Source organism: Balearica regulorum, chromosome 1 (genome assembly GCF_011004875.1).
Source record: "Balearica regulorum gibbericeps isolate bBalReg1 chromosome 1, bBalReg1.pri, whole genome shotgun sequence".
In the NCBI taxonomy this organism is placed as follows: domain Eukaryota; kingdom Metazoa; phylum Chordata; class Aves; order Gruiformes; family Gruidae; genus Balearica; species Balearica regulorum.
In genome coordinates this window covers 146,741,221-146,763,520 of record NC_046184.1, presented here as the reverse complement: position 1 = coordinate 146,763,520, position 22,300 = coordinate 146,741,221, and the positions used below count along the sequence as shown (strand labels likewise).

Genomic DNA, 22,300 nt, shown 5'->3' with positions numbered 1-22,300 from the left:
ACAGAAATTACCTCCAAGTCCAGTGTTTCACAACTTCTATATCCTATGTATCTCTCATTGCATAAAATCAAACTACATCACAAAAATACCATTTAGAAAACTTCATTAAATACACTTTAGATTGTCTATAATCCTGAAGAGCAAAAGATGCCTATCTACATTAACTATAATTAAAACCAATGCTTCATCTAACAGCATGTTATCTAAAGAAACATATTTCAGTGTTAAGACAGCAGATTCATGTTTAAAATCTCTACTGCACTATCATAAAAGGAAAAAAAAGATATATGGGAAAGAATATCATCAGTGCCGCAAACACCAAGATTATCAAAACACGCATCTTCTGTAAGATATCAACTGCTTTCAGACCACAACACCCGCCAGACTGCATTGTACATTTTTAGCAAGCCAAAATAATGACTAAATTAATTATGTGCACACATAACTTGTGTGCAGAAAAATTATTTCCTCTACCAGTCTAGGGGACTATTTTTGTGGAAGGAGTGAGAGGGAAGAAGAAAAGGAATATTATGGAAGTGTTAAAAGTTACTAAACTGGAGGTTTTGTCCAGAACTATAACTCCTAGGCAGCTTTTAAGTGACGAACAGCACAGAACAAATGTATAGTGATGCACATGAGCCCAGAGTCAGAAAAACATGACAGTACTAATGCAATTAAAACTGGCAAAGGTATGTAGAGCTGTCAGCTTGTCTGGCTTGAAATTATGACTGTCAACAACAGCAGCAAAGTTTAACTTACCATGAACCTCTCTATTCTGAGCAAGGCTTTCCAGAGATCTTCAGAGAAATGAAGGAACATGACCTGCAATTCCTACTACCTTGCAATGTTCTATTTTCATACTTTTCATAAGCAGTGGCTATACATAAGGTTTAGATGCCTTCATGAAGGTAACAGATTAAGAGAATCAAGATTACGACAAGAAAAGCTGCTTCTAACAATCTACTCAGTGTACTGCAGTGCTTTTTGCTTCATGTTGCCATTACTGCAAATATTTGAAGGTCCTTACAGGTTTTTTTTACAACGATACTTTGCTTAAAAAAATGCAATAAAACACAGAAAAATATTTTTCTTATAAATATGAAATGCCTGCATTAAAAACTATAGATTTGGGGGGAATAGAAATATATACTTGCATAGAACAGGCCAGTAAATTTCTGTAATGGAGAAATTACTTTGGATTATTTTACTCCATCTTTCAGTACGAGATACTGGCATCTTCCAGATGGAATTTGCAAAACAAAGATCTCAAGGGTTTATCAGCTGTTCTCCTTGACAGAGCTGCAGAAAGCTTTGCTTGTGGAAATATTTTTGAGAAACAGAGACAGTTATTGTAAATTTTCTGGTGTACAGAATGTTTCTGAACTACAGGTGTTAGCAGGCTTTCTAGCCTTCACAGAACTTTCCTACACAACATTAAGATGATTTTACTTAACACACTAATAAAAAGGCCCAAATAGAATGACTAGTAGACAACGTCAGTAATTTAATTTGCAGAAGAGAAAGCAATATATAGCATCAGCAACAGCACTGTAAATCTTATTTTAGCAGCAGCGTTCACTCTTGGCTGCAGAATCACAGCTGGCACCTGTAACTTCTAAAGCAATTATGCATGAATGATCAGAGCGGTATGCCTAGGCAGCAGATCACAATATTAAAGGGCACAAGAATAAACACACCTAAAGACTACCTACTGGAAGCTAAGGAAAATTACTAAGAGAAGATGATGACTTAAAGCTGGGAAAAGAGAAAAAACACTAGAAAAGCTAACACCATCAAGGGGAAGATCCATATTCCAGACAGGGAATAAACTGTAACATACAGCATATAGCACACTTACTTGGAAATCCACAGCCTCCACAGTGAGGCTTAAGTTCTAAGTACAGTTCTACAGTTTACAACAGTCTTTCTTCCCAGACATTAAAAGAAAAATAATTTTATACTAAATTCACAAAGACAGCAAGGAAGAACCTTGACACATCTTCTGCCATTACAGCTCTATCCAAGAACCAAAGCATTACACATCATTCCCAGGAGGAGCTGGACTACACAAAAACCCCACTCTTCCATTAGGAAAGCTTGGAAATTCAAACGCCTCATATTTTTATTGAAAGGTTTGCTATGATGTTTCATTTGAAAATGAGCAATCAACACAACTATAAAAATTCCCAAGAGGAAACAATTAAAGCAACTTCCATATGGCTTAAGAGCTATTTATGACCCAAGACACTTTCCACCTTTACCAAGCACCTAACACACCACACTGTGGTTTTTCCTACAGCAGCCACATATCTGACCATTCTAGATAAATAGGTTCTCCATGGACAGATGCACAGCGATCAAGTGGCAGGAGTCAATAGGAGCTCCAGAGGAATATAACAGAGGTGCCGGTAGAGTAGAAACAGATTTGTAGGTATATTTGTTCAGGTAGCAACCTGTATTCACAACAGGCTACGGTCCTGCATTCCCATTCTTCCCCTGCTCACCATAGCTATCACCTCACTCATGGTCTTCTCCCTCTCTTACACCCTCTCCCCATGACAAAAATTCATCCTCACCCTCACTTACCAGCACGCTTCCCGGATATATATCAATTCTCATCAGTATGACCTCTATTGTACTCAGCAGAAACAAGGGAGGGGGGAAACTACACAACAGAAGTCAAAGCTATGGGGGTGAGGTTAGATAAGTAAAGATGACTTATACCTTCTGTAATTTGTCTCTGTATGTCAGAAGACAAGCAGAAAAATCTCCTTCCTGTCACATCAATTCTCAAACCAATATTCACAACACAGACATACCACCTGCATCTTCCCATGTGCTTCCTCTGCACTGCAAGTTCTGCCCTTGAGCTGCTGCGTGCTTTGGGAGAGGCAGCCAAAAGGGATGTAAGGGATTGTACCTGTAACATAGTTGTTGAGGAAGGAAAAAGAGGAAAAAGAGGAGGAAACAAGTAACTCTGCATAGTACAGAACTGAAGATATGGGAGACAAAACCGACTGGAAACCTTTGATTCCACGGTGCCATTCCTCTCAGTCTACCAGGAACAGAAGGGAGCCTGATAGGGGATGTTGAAGTCCACCTTCAAGCTACAGATTCAAATATGTAATGCAGCCTTTGCCCTAAGGGAGCCTGGCATTCACAGGAGCGTCAGCTAGAACCAGTACCACCAGATGATGGGGGTAGCTCTGCAAATAGAGCCTATTCCAAAATGTCACTGGCCCTCCAGGTCCCTCCTCACTCCCATCTCTTCAAACTCCCTGCTATAAAATACACCCAGTCTAACTGTCCTGTCCTACTTCTCAAACACATATGCATTTGAATTCTTCCACATCATCCCTCCCATCGCCATACAACTGCGTAGCCCTGTAACACAGTATTGCCACTGCTAGTAGCAGTCCATAAGCTCTGTACTGCATTTGCAAGGCTTTAGGACTAAAGTCTGTCAGGCTTACTTTGGCTGAACTTTTCTTGACCTGCCTGCAACTTTTACAGAAATTGCTGTCGCAGGTAAATCAAGTAACTGACCAGGTGCTACGCCTAACTGGTTCTACTTTTGTTTACCCAGGCATGCTGCAACCAAAGTTTCATACAGATAGAAGTAACAAGCAGTTACTCTGTATAGAATGAGATATTCACAACTCTACAACAATGATGTAGAGAAATACAGGCCTGGTGTGGTATCAAGGAGTGGAAGTAGAGACGCAGGATTCAGCAGAGGGAGCACAGGCATGGGATAAATAGAGATGGCTTGTATAGGACTCAGCACTGGACACCCCACGACTCACCAGTGGCTGGCTAAGAGAAATGCAGACCTGGACAAAACTGGTTTTAGGGGTAACAAACAAGAAAGAAATAGTATCTAATACACAGTGCCTTTTACCTATTTGGATGTAACACAGAGCTGCGAACCGATGAAGAGCAAAGACACAAAAGCACATTAGCAAGCATATAAAAATGATCTCAAGTGGATCCTAAAGTGAGGAAGATGAAACCATCAACACAATCACATTGCTCCTTGTGAAGGACACCTGATGCTGACAACTCACTGTAACACCTCACCACCACCAGGATGAAAACACCAGCCTTAGGACTCGGAGCAGCAGCAGTAAGACAGTAAGCATAATTATTTTAACTGCATTATTGCTCTTTCTTTTTCTGTAACAATTAAATCTGGACTAATAATCATTAGGCTCTTAAAATTTCAATTATTCTAACAAATTCTTGGTCTTTCTCAAGGTATGCTTCCATTTTTTAGACATAAATGAGATTTTGCACATAGCGCCAAACAGAGACCTATGCTCAGTAATTTCCACTGAAATACAAGAGAACAAGGTATCCAGTAAACACCAAGACTCTCAAAGCTTCACCTGCACATCAGACACTATCACTGGAAGGGCCTCAAACAGCGACACTTCAGTACCCAGAGGCTTCTGCGTCTACCACACCAGGTACAAAGAAAAGCACTAGGCCTTCTTTCCTTTAGAGTGCAAAAATCCAACCTGTCCCTCTTCTTTCTCAAATCACACTTGACTCATCTCCTCAACAGAGCTGCTCCAAGATGTACCTGTGAAATACAGCCCATGAAACAAGCTGATAACAACAGATACTACAAAGCAGCATACACGGTATGGCAAAAGGTGTGAGGAAACATAGAGCAGCAAAACACTCGTTACCCAGAACAGACCAGAGAAACTAAAACAGTTTACACCCTAACCTGGTAAAGAGTAACAACCTTAGGTCACTAAAATCAACATCTTAATGCAATACACATCTAGGTAGCAAAAAATACTTAGAAAGGAAATAATATTTTGTGAAATAGCCTTCATAAGGAGTACTTTCATAAACGAAATACTTAATGATCCAAAAAGGATATACAAAGTGTGCAGTCTAGGAGAGGAAAAAAAGTTGTACTGTTTCTAGTTCATAAGCATTTTAAAACAGTTTTCATTTAATTCCTTGTCAGCATTAACAACTAAAAACACTCTCCAAATTGACTGCATTTTTGTATTTATTGTTTTATAGTGACAAATAACAACATGTTCCCTCCTGCTAGTGTATATACATACAACGTTAATCAGTCAGCATTCCATATGGTTAATATAACCCCCATTCTAAGAATCTCTTAAAAAAAAAGTTCACTGACGGGACAGACTCCAAGATGATATGCACATAACCGCAGACGGGTAATCACTGAAATACCTAACATCTGCATTTATTAAACACGCACAAATCACTAAGTTATAGCAGGATCTATAGCACCGTCTCCTATTAAAAAAAAATAATTTAAAAAACCACTTCAGGCACTGTAACTGAACCAAAAAGTTCTTTTTAGCTGATAATCGAGATGTGCGCTCACAACCAGTGGCCGTCTGCCGCTGCCTGCTCCCGGACAGACTCCCCGCGAACCCGGACGAGGCTCAGGGAAGCGCCTTTCAGAGGCAGCGCGAAGCAGCCGCTCCAGCACCAACGGCCAAGTTTCTCCTGCCGACACCGGCCTCGGCGGCCGCCAGCCGCCCCCTCCACATCGCCGCCCGCGGGACACCCGGCCGCCCCCCGCGGCCGCCGTCTCCTCGGGCCTCCAGCGCCGGCCGGGCCAGCACACGCAGCCGGTGCCGCTCCCCAGGGCGAGAGGCAAGACCGGGCCTTCCGCCCCGACGCCGCCCGGTCAACGGCCGCCGGGCCGGGCCTAACGAGCCCCGCCTGCTCGCCGCCTCCGACGAGGCCGCGAGCCCCGGCAGGGCCTGACTCAGCGCCGCGGCACCGGCGCTCGCCGCGGCTGCTGCTGTCAGCGGCCCGGGGAGAGAGGCAAGGGGAAGAGGAGGAGGAGGACGCCGCCGCCTTACCTGTCCTCGCTCTTGTTCTTCTGCTTCTTGCCCATGGCGGCGGCCCCGGCGCTCGTCCCCCACCTCAGCGCTGCCCGGCCGCCCGCGCCCGCGCGCAGCCCCGTGCATATGGCAAAGCCGCCCCCACCGCCCGCCCCGCCGCGCGCCGCGCACGCGCCCGCCCCGCCCCCGCCGTCCCGGCCTGCCCCGCGCCGACACGCGACGAGCGGCAGCCGCGGCGCCGGCCGGAAAGCGCCTCCGCGCGTTGGCGCCCCCCGCCGGCCGGAGGAGGAACCGGCGCGGCGCTGCTTGGCTCCGGGGTGTGGAGAGCGGGGCCAGCGCCGGCCGCCCCCTCGCCGGGGACGCGGCTGCTCTCGGGGGTTCCAGCGACCGGCTTCCTGAGATCGGCTTTGTTTCCATCAGCTTGGTCCTCAGGCAGCGCTGGGAAATGACTAAGCGATGTCCCAAATCTGCAGTTTCCCTCTTGCCTCCCCCTGAGGGCCGCAGAGGACCAGAACTCCTGGCAGGATCGTAGCCCATTTGGCCACAAAAACCGACTGAATAGCCAAAATAAAGGTAACAAGTTTGGAAAACTTTTATCTGGAGTCAAACGGGACAGCTGGGTTGAAGTAGATGAACAGAGAGGCTAAGGGGAAAGCTCTCAGGATGCACGACGGCAGCCCAGCAACCAAGCAGTAATTCAAACGAGGCACGTCGGGGAGCGCTGCCCGGTACACCTCGCCCTTCTTCTTCCGTGCCCCAGCCCTTTGCAGGCCTCCGCTGGTCCTTTATCCCCAGCATTGCCCCGGCCCACAAGCGAAAGCACAAACCACAAAAGTCCACCATCTGACCCCGTGGTGACCGGCCTCCAGCCAAACTGGGGGGTCAGAGGCAGCAGAGTTGGGTCTATAGCACGGCACAGAAGCAATGATCAAACTCAGCTCCAGGGACAGAGGTTCTCCTGCAGGGAGTTTGGCTGCTGGGCAGCAGCATTAAATGTATGGTATTTCCTTCCCTCCTCGCCCGATTTCCTGAGCGTACAAAGCTTTTCCTCCCTCTGCCCTCCAAGAAGCCTTGCAGCACAAGAGTTGAAATGGTGCTGCACTCTCTCACAGGAGAGCCTGGATACTGCTGCCGCGGGGTGGGAGAAGACGGCCTAAGTTCACAGAAATACAGCATGGAAGTTAGACAGCAAACAGTGTGTTATGGCAGAGGGGCTTCCACGTCCAACCCCATCTCCTGGCCACGTTTCTCAAGAGCAAAGCAAGATGGAGCAGTGGTCACAGGCATCACACTATTTAACACACTTTGAGAGCTACACATTCTCTGTTGCTGTCATCACCCTGTTACAGTAATTCCTTTTGCAGACAGAGCAAGCCTGACGGTTCTTTTCACCTTTCAGCCCCAGGATCACCACCTCCATCTTGCTTCACTCCCTACAACCCTCAGTTCCTACTTGCCTCTGCCTTTATACAGCTAGAACTCCTTATCAGCCTCCCCCACCCAGGCTCCCAGCCAGCTGCAGATAAATCCAAGAGTTTATCTTTCCACCCCACCTTCCTCATCAGCATACTTCAGTACCGGGGAGTCAGATTTCCAGGAAATGAGAAAACAGAACACTTTTGGGTTTTAAAAAACACACTTTAATACCCCATTATTTAGACCTGTGGATCTTTTACCACACTTGCAAGAGCAAAGAGACGGCAAGCCCCGGATTCTCAAATACAGCCGTCTTCGTAACGGTCCTGCCGGAGCCCAGCGCCCGCTCCCTGCCAGCCCCGCCTGCCCTCGCCGAGGCGCCGCGCGGGCCGCCCTTACCTCACGGCATCGCTCGAGGGGCCCAGCCCCGCGGCTCCCGGCCGTTACGCCCCCGCCGCGCCCCGACTCCCTGAGGGGGCTCAGCCTCACACGCCCAACCCCGAGAAGGAGTCCCCGAGCAGAAGTCCCTCAGAAAAGTGGTGGTGGCAGCGGCGGCAGGCCCTCCCAGCTCCCGTCGGTAGCCGTTACAGCCGCACGCCGGCGCCACACACCCACCCCACCGCGGCCGGACACTGAGGTGAGGGAAGGGGCGGGGCAGGACACGCCCCCTCGAGGCCAAGCCCCGCCCAGAGCATCGCGGATGAGGGAGGCCAGCTGCCTAGAGCGGCCGCGCTTCCGCACGCCAGGGGAGCCCTGCTGCACCCCAGACGCGTCCGTTCGGCGACAGGGGAGGGAAAGATGGAGGAAGCCGCTGTGCATGCCGGGAGGAGTGCGGTTGCTAGGGGGACGGGACGTGGGTGGGCAGCGCGTCTCGGCAGAGGTAGTTCTCGCGGGGCGGAGCTGCGACGCGGAAGGGGAGACGCCCCGACTGAGCCCCGCCCCTCCCGCGGGTCCCGCCCTCCTGGCTGCTGCCCGCAGGAGCAACACCCACCCGGGCAGGGCGCATGCGTGCTGGGCGCCGGCCGCCGCAGGGACGCGCCCGCAGCCGCAGGGACGCGCCCGCTGCCCCGGCCAATGAACGCGTCGGGGAGGTCTGCGTGCGCGCGCACTCGGCAGCGGTACCGCCCCGGTTCTCGCGAGACGCTGGCAGGGCGCGGTGGGCTGGCGGGGCGGGGAGGGGCGCTGTGCGGGCGTGGCGCGGAGCACCGAAGGGGTGAGTGGCGGTTGTGCGTCTGGGCTTCGGCTGTTTCTGGTGGGGGGGGCGGCACAGCCGGTACCGTGGCCCGGGGATGGTGAGGCTTTTCTTAGAGAGCTCGTCAGGAGTTGGGTGGGCGGGCGCGCGGGTGGGCGACCGTTGTCTGTAACGGCCCCGCGGAGGCGCGCGGCGCCTGCGCAGTGTCCTGCCGTACGCCGGCCCCCCCCCGCCCCGCAGCCGGCGGCGCTTCTCGGCCCCGCTGTAGGCGGTCTCCGGCGGGCGGGGTCGGCCGGGCTCCCAGCGCCCCTCCCTGGCAGGAGCGGGCAGGACCGCGGCCCTGTCAGTGGTGCCGGGTCCCCCGGGAGCGGGCCTTGGGCGCAGGCCCCGTGCTGCTTATGAAACCCTTGTTGGCACCCAGGCTTCCGCGGCTTGGGGAGCCGGCAGCCCTCTGGGGACCGCAGGCTGTAGTGGAGACTGGCTGGGGTCGGCTTTCCGTTTTCCTTCCTGTTTGCTTGGACAAGCCTCCCTTTGCCCCGGCTGAGCAGGGTTCCCTTCCTCTCCTGAAGAGCTAGTGGCCTCTGATCTGCCCTGGCAAGGTTCTTGTTTCCTCTGTAAATACGAGACAGGGGGATGGAAGACACTAACGGAGAGACTTTGTAGTTAGCAGTTTCGGGGAGAGGGACTCAAGAAAAGGTGCTGCAGGTCAGAGCAAGCGTGGCTGTGACACGTGGAGTGTGGCTGCAGGCTTGGCACTGCTGATGTTGCATTACGCTTGGAGTGCTGCCGTAATGTTGGTACATTGCCCATCGCTACTTAAAATGCTTTCTTGCCTCTGTATGCAAGGTGTTTATGAAGCCAGTGGCTCTGGTAGTTTGGCTATTTTGAAATATGGCCAAGAGTACGCTGGAACCCAAATTCAGCACATTAAGTTGGTGGCCTGCAGGTTGAGAATGTGAATGTGCACCATCCTGGTTTCAAAACTGTCACTCATTGCAGTGATAGTTTTTTGTAGCCTAAGTTTAATGGAGAGAACAATCAATTATGTTGTCCAGCTCTTCATGCATCCTGCTCTTAGTATTTTGTGCCTTATGAAGTATTTAGACTCCCCCAGCTCTTCATGCACCACAGTCAGTGTTTTGTGCCCTTTGAAGTGTTTGAGCAGGGAGAACTTTACAGAAAATTATTTTAGCTGTGTTTCTTCACACATCAATTAGGTAGTGGTTGTTGGGGTTTTTTTAATCCCTTCACTGGCTGCCATAGGGTGGTGTTTGCAATAGTTTTCTTGTACTAATTGAAGCAGTGTATTGGCCTAAAGCGTTCGCTGTTGAAGGCCTTGTCTGTCTTTTAGCTGAGGAGAGGAGTGTTAATTCAGATTTAAATATGTTAATAGGCGTCAAGTACTTAAAGTAATTGTATTTAAACTACTGGCAGAAACTTATAAACTGAGTATTACTTAGACTTATCTGAGACATCTTACACCTCCTTCCAGCAGTTTGGAGCTTTCCAATTGTGTCTTCTAGTTTCAGAATGTTTATTAAAGGTATATGGATCTGGCTCGGGATGAGTGTTCCTTTGAAACTGGTGAATTTTACTTGTTTATATTGACAAGCAATTTCAGATTCCTCTGTGCTTTCAACAGCTGCCTTTGGGATTGAGAGAACAGGACTTGACTGGTATCTTTTCTGCCATCTGTGTTCATTGTGAAAGTATCCTCCAAAGGGGATTGCAATATAGAAAAGAACTATCTACTGTTATCTTCGAATAGTATAGCATTTTGTTCCTCTACAGTGTGAACTGCAAGTAAGAGAGGTCAGACTTTTAATTAAGTGTTTGTGTAAATGTTAATTCCATGTATTACTATTTCCACAGCTCTGAAGAGACCGCTTTCTAGTTAAAGATGGCTGCTGATACCTCTGTTGAAATACTTCAAAAAGTTCTGGAGAATGAAATACTTCAGACTACCAAGGTTGTGGAAGAACACCTGGATGCTGAAATACAGAAGCTGGACCAAATGGATGAAGATGAATTGGAATGCCTTAAACAAAGGAGGCTTGAGGCTCTAAAAAAGGCGCAGCAGCAGAAACAAGTAATTCCTGTAGTAATGCAGACTCTTGATCTGGAAATCCTAGGGAAATTGTATATGTGAACTAAATGTTTTGGGATTGTTTGTTTTGTGGGTGTTTTTTTTTTTCTTCTTCCTCGCCTTTCTGTACTTACTAATTTTAAATTATCCAGGAAAGTGAGTGTCTGTCCATGTGTGCCTGCTTTGTGTTTTTTAACAGGAGGAGAGAAGAACCTCTGTGTTTACAATAAGGATAGGATAAAGAGTCTTGTACAAAGATTTAAGTGTGTCCCTATTCACTGAATATTGCTATCTGGAAGCATAAGCCTTGTAGGCAACTTAATCGTAAGCCTTTAGGCTCCTTAAGCTTCTGAATTCTGGAGATTGTTACTTATGGCATGTAAGTGACGCCTGCTCTTCTCTTAAGGTATTTTGTAGCAGAATGATACCGGGTCTTTCCTTGTTCCTAGTGTGGAATTGTTTGTCCTGCTCCTTCTAACCCAATGAAATGTTGTCTTTGTATGACTGCTCATTTCTTCTTGCAGAAAAGAAATTCTGCTTTGGTCCCTGATACCTCATGCTAACTTGTGGTCTTTATGCTCCCCAAAAAGCCTCTTTGAACATAGTTCTCACCAAAATTTTGGTAACATATGGTGTGAGACCTGAATTGTAAGTAGGGAAGGCATAGGTTTCTTAGCTTACTCCATCTAAGCAAACCTGAACAAAGAAATAGACTGGGTTGTGGGGCAGGTGACTGGGTTGAAAGGAGATGCTCTGGCTGTGGTGGAACCCATAAAAGCTAATGCCATGCTTTGAAACGGGAATGCAGTAAAATGTCATGGCATGGTTGAGATGCTGGAGGACAGCAGTGTTAGCGGCTTTGAGTCTCTAAACACAAAAGTAGAGAAAGTGGCATGCTATTTGCTTGTGTTCAGAAGTTCAGTTTATATTTGATTCTAGTGTTTTCCTTTTTCAGAAGTCATAACACTTGGATGCTTTTGGATGTGATCATGTGGTAGTTGTCATGTGAAAACTTGTTCATGTCAGTTGATCTTAAGTCACTGTTCTCATGCATTTTCAAATGCAAATTTGAAGTAGGATACTACTCAGCAAAAGGAGTATGCTACCATGCTATTCTGGAATAGGATTGTGCAGAGAGGAATTAATGCATACCCACTGTTGAAGGATCAGTTCTTGATTTGCATCATGATGACTTCTCCATATGCTCATATGCATTTTTAATGTGTACAATGTTCAGGAAAGTCTTTGTTCTATCCTAATTTAGCTTGGAAACATTTTTTTCCTCCACTCTGCTAAGACAAAACTGCAAGATCAAGAACTGTGATTTATCTGAATTTGTTTTCCCCCACCGGAAAGTTCTTTGTCCAGTTCTGTTTTACTGCACTACTTCTAGTCATCTAGCTTAGCTTGTACTTGTTTTAATACACTACAATTAACTTCCAATATTGTAGAAGCTGGTTTTCTTCTTAAGTGTGCATTTGTTGAAAATCTTGCAGATTAGCTTTCTCTAAACTGTATTTCCACACTTAATCGGGCAGGTTTTGAAGTTGCCTGTAAATTTTAGCTTGTGAAATGCTGTTTCTCCATACATTTTATGACTAATGTATGTGTGTCTTCTAAATGGTTTTCTGGAAGCCCGGCTCATATTAGGATACCATCATTTTGATAAACATCTGTTGCAGGTCAGTTAGTAGGCTTTTTTCTCCCTGATGTTCTCATAGAGGGAAAAATTAGAAATCTATTTTAATACATGTAATGACTTGAATCAGTTTTAGACAAGAGTTCTCTGAGGGTTCAAAAACATTTTAGAGACCATAGCCCAAGCTGTCGATGAGCAGTTTTCAAATGCTGAGAATTTTCTGTCATTGGTGTTCTCTTTGAACTAGTCTAGTCTTCCCGAGAGGCTGTACTGCAGAAATTTATGCTGCTCTGTGCAAAATTTGTATTTCCAAATAAGTAAGGTAGCCTTACTGGTCAACCACCTATCTGTTGTTGAGAAAGACACAACCCAAAAGTATTGTCTAGCCAAGTGGCATTTGCATATTTTCAAAACAGAACTAAAGGGAGGAAGTAACTTGTTTCTCCTTCTATTACTGTATGAAATGGGCTTCCACTGTAGTCCCCCTCTGTTATTTTTCTTGAAAGATGTAGAGCTTGCATGACAGGTGCAGGACTAACAAACTCCATACTAATTATTTCCTGTTGTGTTTTCCAAAAGGAGTGGCTTTCAAAAGGACATGGAGAATACAGAGAAATCCCAAGTGAGAGAGACTTTTTCCAAGAAGTCAAAGAAAGTAAAAACGTGGTTTGCCATTTCTATAGAGATACAACGTTCAGGTACAGTAAATCAGCTACGTTCAAGAAACCTTTTGTTTATAGATGTTTACAAAAACAGATGTGTTCTTTTGTTCTTTCAAATCCCACAAATAAATAGGCAGTTTTACAAGTATTCAAATTCCTTCATTTTCCAAATCTCCCTCCCGTCTCAAGACATTTTTTTAATTTTTTTTCCCATTCCAGTCAATCTGAACATGATTTGACAACAATTAATACCCTGTTACATAGTTGATTAGAATATAAATGTGTGACTACTTTGACAGTATTTGAAAGAGTGCTATGTTTTGTTATTGATTTAGTTTGACAGAGCCAGGTCTGTAAACTTAGTGACCATACTAGCAGCAGCATCTGGTTATTCCAGACAGAGATATTCTGGACAGTTCTGGCAAATGAAAATAAAAATATAAACAAAAACTTGTCTAGGCATCTTCAGAATTTTCCCTTTTACTTTGAAAGGATCCGTGGATATCAGTTGCAGCTGCTTTCCCTTTGTGCCTGTGCCTTTGTAATTATGTCACTTTTTTAGGGTGTGAGAGACCTAGATCTGTGAGTATGTCCTGACTCAGGATAGAAACCTAAAATAAGATCTCACGCTTCCTTGAAAGAATTTCAGAAGTTCTGGGTTGTGGGCTGTTGCTCAGTGGGTCTGTCTCAATGTCTTCGGTTAAAATGCAGTTGCGAAGTAGTTTGTTGAAGGAGTAGCCAGTTGTCCTGGTTTTGGTTGGTGGTTTTTTACCCCCAAGATGTTTTGTTCTCTCTAGTTTATAGAATATAAACTGAAACAGCCTCAATGTGAGAAATTGAAAGAGGTCAAGGCTGGATTATGCAGTGAGGTATCTGTGTCCTGTATTTTCTAAGTTAAATGTTTAAGTTTCAGAAATATCTGAAGCAGTTGTATTTGGCTAGCTTTTACTCAAGTTTGAAAGTCTGTCTCTGCAAATAAAGTAGCTTAGAACAGGTTTGGGTTGTTTGGTTCTTTTTTCTTGACCCAACAAGGTCTGTAGACTCAGGAGGAAGAACTTCAGAGAAGGTTCTTTGGTTCTTTGTAAAATGTGTCATGCTGACAACCAGCTTGAAGGTAGTGTGTCGGGTTTACCAAGCTCAGTATCAAGTTGCTTTCATCCTTGCCCACTCCAGCTTTTTGATCTGCTCAGCTCTCCTTTTGACTTAAAAGGACAATCACATCACAGAGTTCACACAGCTAAGCCAAACCAATTAAAGATGACAATCCAGAAAGTTGAGATTGCAGGTGACAAGTCCACACATCTCTGCCATCTGACAAGTATTTTGAGCAGTTCATGTTACTGTCCTGTAACTGAAACACAGTAACTGTATGCTTACTCCTATTTGATTGCAACAGAAAAGTGAAATATTTTTGCCTATAGTGCTACTGAAGCAGTCTGTACAAATAATTTCTTTTTTTATTCCTGTAAAGTTAGTACAGACTGCATCTCAGTCGTGGAGACGGTTACTGAAAAAAATACAAAACACTGTAACATGTTAAGAGTAGTACTCTGAAGACATGAAGTTCATTATAGAGAAATTTTCCAGATGACAGACAATGAAGCTAGAGCAGGAAGAATAGAAGTTGGTGGGAAATGGTATCAATAAATGCTCTCAAGAAATGAGAGAGGCTTTCAGGTGTATGTGGGAGTAATTAGGAAGAAATTAGAGAAATGGATAGTATAATTGTGCAATAAAGGTGCTCCAGGCTGTTACTCTATTAGCCATTAAATCCAGCTACATTTGAAACACAGTTTCTTTTGAAACTAAATTCATAATTACAAAGGTCATATCTGAGGAATTAACATGACAGAACTAGCTCTTTACTGTTCCTTTTAAACTTTCTCTAAAATACATCTTTTTCAGCTTATTGATTCTAACACTTTATATTTTTTTTCCCCACAGGTGCCAAATAATGGACAAACATTTGACTGTATTGGCAAAAAAGCATGTTGAGACAAAATTCTTGAAATTAAATGCTGAAAAATCTCCTTTCTTATGCGAGAGACTGCGCATCAAAGTAATTCCCACTCTAGCACTAGTAAAAGACGGAAAAACACAAGACTATGTTGTCGGCTTTACTGATCTCGGTAACACTGATGACTTCACTACAGAGACCTTAGAATGGAGATTAGGCTGTGCAGATGTAATTAATTACAGGTAATTAATTGTTTTGTGATTGTTTTATTTTCAGATAGAGTGCAAGGAGAACATGCTTGCAGACAGGAGAATTTGTAACTGATATGTTGTATGTTTAAGACACACAAGAATTTGATCCAGTTATTTGATCTGTGTCCTTTGGCAAGGAAAAGAAGAGAGTATCTGTTTGGGAAAGTATTGAGACATTATAATGAGCATTATGTCGTCCTTTTTGTACAGTAATAAAAATAAACAGTTCTTGCTGTGAGGTGTATAGAGTAGCTACGCTGCTTTGATATGGCCTCTCAGTCATGCGTCTAGTGTGATCCTTTCTAAATCAGCTATAGATGCTTAGAGGTCACAGTTGCAGTGCGGTAAAGTTGGAGTATTTTTAATCCAGTTCAGAGAATACTCAGCAAGTAATCCTTAAACTGTCTTAGTCCATGTTACATATGTGAATGTGTTTTTAATGAACAGTACAGAAAATGAAAATAAGTTGCAGAAATGCAAATAAATTATTTGTGTAGCAGTACAATATAATCATCATAAATCCCATATTTAAGACTACAGGATAGAAGGCAGTAGAAGATAACTGTTACCACAATAGCCTGGCTTTACTGGAGAATCATTTACCAGGCCTTTCTGCTTTGCTTTCCAGTGTGGCTAAAATGTCATCTCTATCTTTTTAGGTTAATTTTGCTCTTTTGTTTTGAATGTCTTTGGCTTTTTCTTTTTTTTTAATTCTAAACTTCATTATCTGAATTTATTTCAATGTCTGATTTCCAAATTTTGGCAAAAAGTATTGTTGTATCTTAAAGGCAAAGGAACTACTGTTCAGTTTAGTTTAGTAGCTGTTGAACTTCGGATGAAATGACTGAAATGAAAATGTATCATTCAAAACAAGTGTTAATACCCACTTCCCAGTTCAGTAACAAGTAAATATGCAGAGGAGTCAAAGATCACTTGGATATATATTCTAGACAGCAACAGCTTTTTATGGGAGAAATCTTACAGTGGAGTTGCACCAAGCTGCATTGAATTTGCTAAATGTTAGTACATTGGCTTACAACATAATTTTACTTCCTACTTGACTCTACTAGTACGTGTATTCCGCTCTTAGCTCCTTGTGGAGTTGGAGGAGTTGTTTCGTTCTTTGTTCGTTTTGCCAGATGCTGAGTTTGGTACTCTGGCTTTGCAAAGTGAGCCACAATATCCACACAGCCCATGTCATGGTTTAACCTGACCAGCAGCTAAAGCAACTCCACAGCCGTTCGCTCACCTCCCCGCAGTGGGATGAGAGAGAGAACCGAAAAAAGTAAAACTCATGGGTTGAGATAAAAACAGTTCAATAAGACAGAAGAGGAATATAATAATAATGATAATAGAATATACAAATCAAGTGGTGATGCACAGCACAATTGCTCACCACCCACTAACAGATACCCAGCTAATTCCCAAGCTGCGGCACTCCCCAGCAAACTCCCCCCAGCTTATATACTGAGCGTGATGTCACATGGTGTGGAATATTCCTTTGCCAGTTGGGGTCAGCTGTCCTGGCTGTGCCCCCACCCAGCTTCTTGTGCACCTCCTGCAGAAGGCTCATGCCTCCTCACTGGCAGGGCCTGGGAAGCGGAAAAGTCCTTGACTTAATTGTAAGCACTGCTCAGCAACAACTAGAGCATCAGTGTGTATCAACATTATTCTCATCCTAAGTCCAAAGCACAGCACTATACCAGCTACAAGGAAGAAAATTAACTCTGTCCCAGCTGAAACTAGGACATTCTAGGAGACATCCAGTTATGTACAAGTGTTGCATTTCCATGCTGCTTTGAACGTGATGTCCCACACTCTGGAGTTCCTGAAAAGGAGATAGTCCTCCTCAGCATCTAGAAACAGTTCTTTTCCCTCAACCTGTGTGATAGCAGATGGTGAAAGGATATGCTGTATCTAGGGGAAAAACTGTTCAGGTCATGCTGCTTGACTAAAATCAGGATTCAAGTGCTGTATTGACTTATTACTGACATGTAATTTACTAGCAATCAGTGACCTGTAGATTTAGGATTAATGTCAGCAAAATGTTATTTACAAAATGTTAATACCTACACATTTCTAAACACCCTTCTATAACACCCTTCTATAGCTAATTCCAGAAGGCTGTAATTGCTCTCTCACTCACTGGCACTTAGATGCAAACCCCTCATGGGTCGTGTGAGCGAAAGCCCACATGCCCTTTTCTGAGCAAATGGAGGGGATTGCCCTCCTTGCGCACCCCGCTGTAGGAGATGTGGGTGCTTCAGCTTTACATGAGCACCTGCTGTTCCCAGCAACCCGTGGACATGCACGCTGGCGGGAAAGCCCCTGCAGGGTCATACATGCACACTGAGGCATGAGTCCCTCCGTAGTCCACTAGCTAGAGTGCAGTGTCCGATGGGGAAGCTGCTCCGTCTGGCCCGGGCAGAGATAAAGATGACTTCTGGCAGTACAAAACACAGTTCTGATTCATCCATTTCTACTCCGAAGTCTCTGTTAGAAAATTTTACCTTCTTTTGTGCTTCTGGCTCCTCATTTGTTTTGAGAAGTCTCTCTGTAATTCCCTCATTGCTGTTTAATCTGACAGATGGTTGTCTTTAGCCTGATCAGTTTGCAGCAAAAGCCCTTTCAGACAGTTTTTCTTGAGTGCTCCACTCAGGTGCTGTTTACACTCACACTCCTGTCTTAACTAGAGATATCTAGGCCATTTTGTCCGGGATGTGCTGTGCTAGCAACACTGCAATGCTACTTAGGGTGGCTTTAGGGAGTAGGGGCTGTGTTCTCTTACAGTGCTTTCCTGGAGAAACAGATGATTAGATATGCTACTTACTGTCTGCATGAATACAGCTTTGATCAATAAGTCTTACTCTTTTTCCTCTAGTGGAAATTTGATGGACCCACCTTTTCAAAGTCAAAAGAAATTTGGAACAAGCTTTACAAAGTTGGATAAGAAGACCATCAGAGGAAAGAAATACGATTCAGATTCTGATGATGACTAGAAGAACAGCTAAATGTATTTGTAAATCATCTTTTGTTTATGCTTGGTACATTTCTAAGAATGTTTTTTATAAAGCTTACTGCTTTACATTACATCTGCACATAATGCCCATTTTTCTATACAGTTTTATACAACTGAGTCATAGCAGAAAAAAAGCTTAAATATTTTTTTTTCCTCTTTTGGAAGTCATTTGTAATTCAAAAATCTAAGTCCTTCTAACTAACGTGGCAAATGATGAACTTTATCTTAAGTATAAGTTTATGAAGTGTTTGAGTGTTTGGAAGTAACTGTAAGAACCAACTGTACCAAGTCAGACCAAAGGTCCCTCTGGCCCAGCATCCAGGCTCAGTGGCCAAAAGCAGATGCGCAAGGAAGAATAAAAACAGGGTGAGCAGATAGCAATGCTTCCCCAGAATATACTTTAAGCAGTCTGTGGCTTGGGGAACTCTGTATCTGAGAGCATTTGCTGGTTAAAATCGTGGAAGAAAAATCTCTTTAAATTCTCATAGTATCCTAGCATCCACATCACATGGCAAGGACTCCACAGTTTAACTGTGTTGTGTGAAGAACTACTTCCTATTGTTTTCTTTGAATCTGACAGTTCCAGGTTTTCTTCTAATTTTATTAAAGGAACTGATAGACACTTTTTAAAAAGATTTTTCCCGATCAGTTCCTCTTCCAGTTGTCTTTTTAAGTTTATTATTATTTATATTATCAGTAAAGCACCACAAAATTATTAGGAAAGGAATTGTGCATTTTAACAAATGATTGCATATCTTATGGTGCCATATCATGACATTGAATAACTTAACTACATTGCACTATAAGTTGTAGAAAAACTTCTGTGAATTCTGAAATAGGTGGTCAAGAGAAATGCCCCTTTACCATCTATGTACGCTGCATGTTAAAGCTGATACAGCGGGTGATAGCACATAGCAACAAGCATATTGAAAACAGCCTCGTTCACGGGTTTGTATAATTCTGTGGTTTTGAATGTGTGGATTTTATAGCAGATGCTTTGTACAAGAGAGTAGAATAGAGAAAAGTATTTGGGAAAAACCTTGATCTGTTAAGTTTAGATATAGCGCCGCATACTGTGTACTGTTCTTCAGTAATGGACAGAATTTTCAAGGGACATCTTCCTTGGAACACAATGTAAGATTTCTGGTTGATGAGTTTTGTTTTCCAAAAAAAAAAAAAAAAAATTTGCTGTGTGCTGAAGGACCCTTTTGAGGTGGTACCTTGAATCCAGTTGGTCCAAAAAGCAGTGAAGTGGGTCTAGTCAGTCTTGCTGCCTTGTAATGGAGAACACTTGTGATTGGGCCAGCCCAGCAATATATCTAAGTAAGTTAAAAAAATTATATTTTATTTCTGTTCATGTACATTGAAATAAAATTATTTTAATTCTAATGTTGACTTTTTCATCCTTTCAAATAAGGCGGTCTAGGTGCTGTGAGGTTTTTTTCTCTTTGAATTAGGTCCATCAGAAAGTTGCAAGTGCTCTTTCTGGATTTCTAGCAAACTATGTACAGTTCTGTCTAACGTTACGACATCACTTTGAGAAGGCAATCAACTTAAGATGTACACAGCTGTCCATTAACCTACTAGAAGCATAAAGTAGACTTGCTTCGAGTTGATCTCCTTTTTAATGTACAAACTCTTTAAATGCATGTCGTGGTTTTACCCCAGCTGGCAGCTGAGCACCATGCAGCTGCTCGTTCACTCCCCCCCATCGGGATGGGGGAGAGAATTGGAAGAGTTAAAGTGAGAGAACTCGTGGGTTGAGATAAAGGCAGTTTAACAGGTAAAGCAAAAGCCGCGCGCACAAGCAAAGCAAAGCAAGGAATTCATTCACCACTTCCCATGGGCAGGCAGGGGTTCAGCCATCTCCAGGACAGCAGGGCTCCGTCACGCGTAACGGTTACTTGGGAAGACAAACGCCATCGCTCCGAACGCCACCACCCCCCCTCCCCCTTCCCCCAAGCTCCTTATAAACTGAGCATGATGTCATATAGTATGGAATATCCCTTTGGTCAGTTTGGGTCACCTGTCCTGTCTGTGTCTCCTCCCAACTCCTTGTGCACCCCCAGCCATCCCGCTGGCAGGGCAGTGCGAGAAGCAGAACAGGCCTTGGCCCCGTGTAAACACTGCTCAACAATAAGTCCATAGAACAAAAACATCCCTATATTATCAATGCTGTCTCCAGCACAAATCTGAAACATATCCCGAAACTAGCTACTATGAAGAAAATCAATCCTCTCAGCTGAAACCAGGACAATGCACTAGAAACTGCTCTCTTTTTTTTTTCATCCAGTTGCATGCAATTTAATTTAGGAAACCAATGTTCCAACAGTATTTTTAAGAGTGCCTTGGCCAGACTCATCTCTGAGTCCTAATTATGTTGAATAGGCTGTGGAAATATAAAATCATGTCTAACATAGTTGCGTGCTGTGTGGAAACACGTGGACTTGTCAGGATTCCAGCGTGGTACATTGTGAGAGGTTATTTGCTTCCATGTGTGAATAGCCCCATTACAAACTCAATGCAAATCCTAGCCAGAGTCTGTGGTTTCAGGTCACTTTAAGCTGCTGGGGGTTTTTTTGTAGGTTAATCTTCAATTGGACCTTTTCCTTCATCTGGCTTGTAATATGGCCACACGCCCTCCGGTGCTGGTACAAGGAGTTTGCAGGAATGCATGGTTTGGGTAAAAGGGGAAGTTGAGACTGTTTGTACTAAAAAAAATTAAATTTATTTTGAAGTAGCAGCCTCATAGATCTGTCTGCTTCAGGTCTTTTGATGTCTGAATTTTCTGTCTTGAATGAAGATTAAAGCTGTCATTGAACGGTCCTCTTGGTAAGATCTCCATTCTTGATCTGCATATTACTTTAAGATGAACAATCCAAATCCAAGAATTTTATTTTGGCTGAAACTTAAAAATTCTTTAAGAACTGGAAAAATCTTCTAGTTTGGGTAGTGAGGAACATATTATTCTTCTGTGGTAGAGCTCAGTGATTTTGCAGTGCAGATTAAATAATGAAGTGTCCCTGATAGTAAGACCTGGGTCAGCAAGCTGGAAGTGTAAGCAGTACAGAGAACAGCAACTCCAACAAATGTCAGCTGTACAGACTTGAAAAGCACAAAGCCTGACTTTGTCAACAGCAATCTAGTGGCAATATGGCTGATAGATGAGATGATGATGATGATACGCATTATCTAGGAAGGATGCAGGTTGCATGTGATTAGTTGCCTACAGCAGATAGATCGTATATGTAAGGATATGACTAAAGAAGGTTCCTGAGCCTAGACTAATCACAATATGGTACCTGGTCTGGCATGTGTGAGCCATGAAAGGGTATTATATAAAAAAGAGATGAGAAATGTTCACGTATAGCTTTTGACATTATGGGGCTTATGCATGAACTCACCATGTAACTTTAGTAATGATTAGTGCTTAAGTCTGTGCTTCATGCTTGCATGAAGTAATCATTAAAGAAGTGCATGGAGACAGTCATACCAAACATGATCTGTGTTGTCCAGCTATTAACGCTAGATTATTTGGCCTTGACTGGGCACTCTTGGATCGCCGATTGATCCCGCATTATGCTTGTGATGGTCTGCTGAAGAAATCTACCTAGAAGTCAAGTGCTGAGTTGAACTTTAGGAAGTGTGAAGAAGTCTGGTCCCTGAAAGAGATGGGATGAGAAATAAACTCTGGCGAGAGCAACAGCTGAGCAGCTGCTCTTGGACCCCATGAGTAGGTTGGATGGCCTGCAAGTGCAATAGGGGTCGTTGAGGGAGGCCAACTGGAAAGATGAATTGATGCCTTCCAGTCCTCGGTTCCAAGTAATCCGCATTGTGCTATTTCCAATGTAGAATTTCTAAAAGGAATACTTTCCTACAGAAATTTCTATAGAAAATTTGGACTTTGAACAGTAGTTTCTGAAACAAGTCCTTCTGTTTAAGAGTAAAGCCAGTGTCCTCAACCCAGTGTGAGGGATGCTGTCGTTTTATCGTTTGCATACACACACACGCACAAACAAGCACAAGCTGATGCAGAAATAATACGGCTTTTGTACTCATTGCATATTGAATAGCTGTGTGTTCCACTTTTTTTTAAAGGAAAATTCTGTCAGTAGTGGCTTGATCTGTCTCTCTAGAACAGCTGCATACAAGAGTTTGAGAGTGAGGTTTACACTCCAGAGTTTAAGGAAAGCCTCTCTAGGAATCAGAAGTGGAGGGTACTTGATGTTACA

At 44.0% G+C, this 22,300-nt stretch overlaps 2 protein-coding genes across 2 annotated transcripts in view; one reads left to right on the top strand and one right to left on the bottom strand.

The window, feature by feature from the left end:
- Positions 1-6,017, bottom strand: part of EIF5B (eukaryotic translation initiation factor 5B) — a 37,709-nt gene extending 31,692 nt beyond the window's left edge. Inside the window, exon 1 of the mRNA XM_075738023.1 lies at positions 5,865-6,017. Within this exon, the coding sequence (XP_075594138.1) occupies positions 5,865-5,899 (35 nt within the window). The 5' untranslated portion in view covers positions 5,900-6,017. The remainder of the gene's footprint in view (positions 1-5,864) is intronic.
- A 4,279-nt stretch (positions 6,018-10,296) lies between these two features.
- Positions 10,297-19,457, top strand: TXNDC9 (thioredoxin domain containing 9). The gene is made up of 4 exons (XM_010312658.2): positions 10,297-10,543; positions 12,759-12,877; positions 14,786-15,040; positions 17,931-19,457. The coding sequence occupies exons 1-4, from the start codon at positions 10,355-10,357 to the stop codon at positions 18,046-18,048; spliced, it is 681 nt and encodes a 226-aa protein (XP_010310960.2). The 5' UTR covers positions 10,297-10,354; the 3' UTR covers positions 18,049-19,457.
- The last annotated feature ends 2,843 nt before the right edge of the window (positions 19,458-22,300 follow it).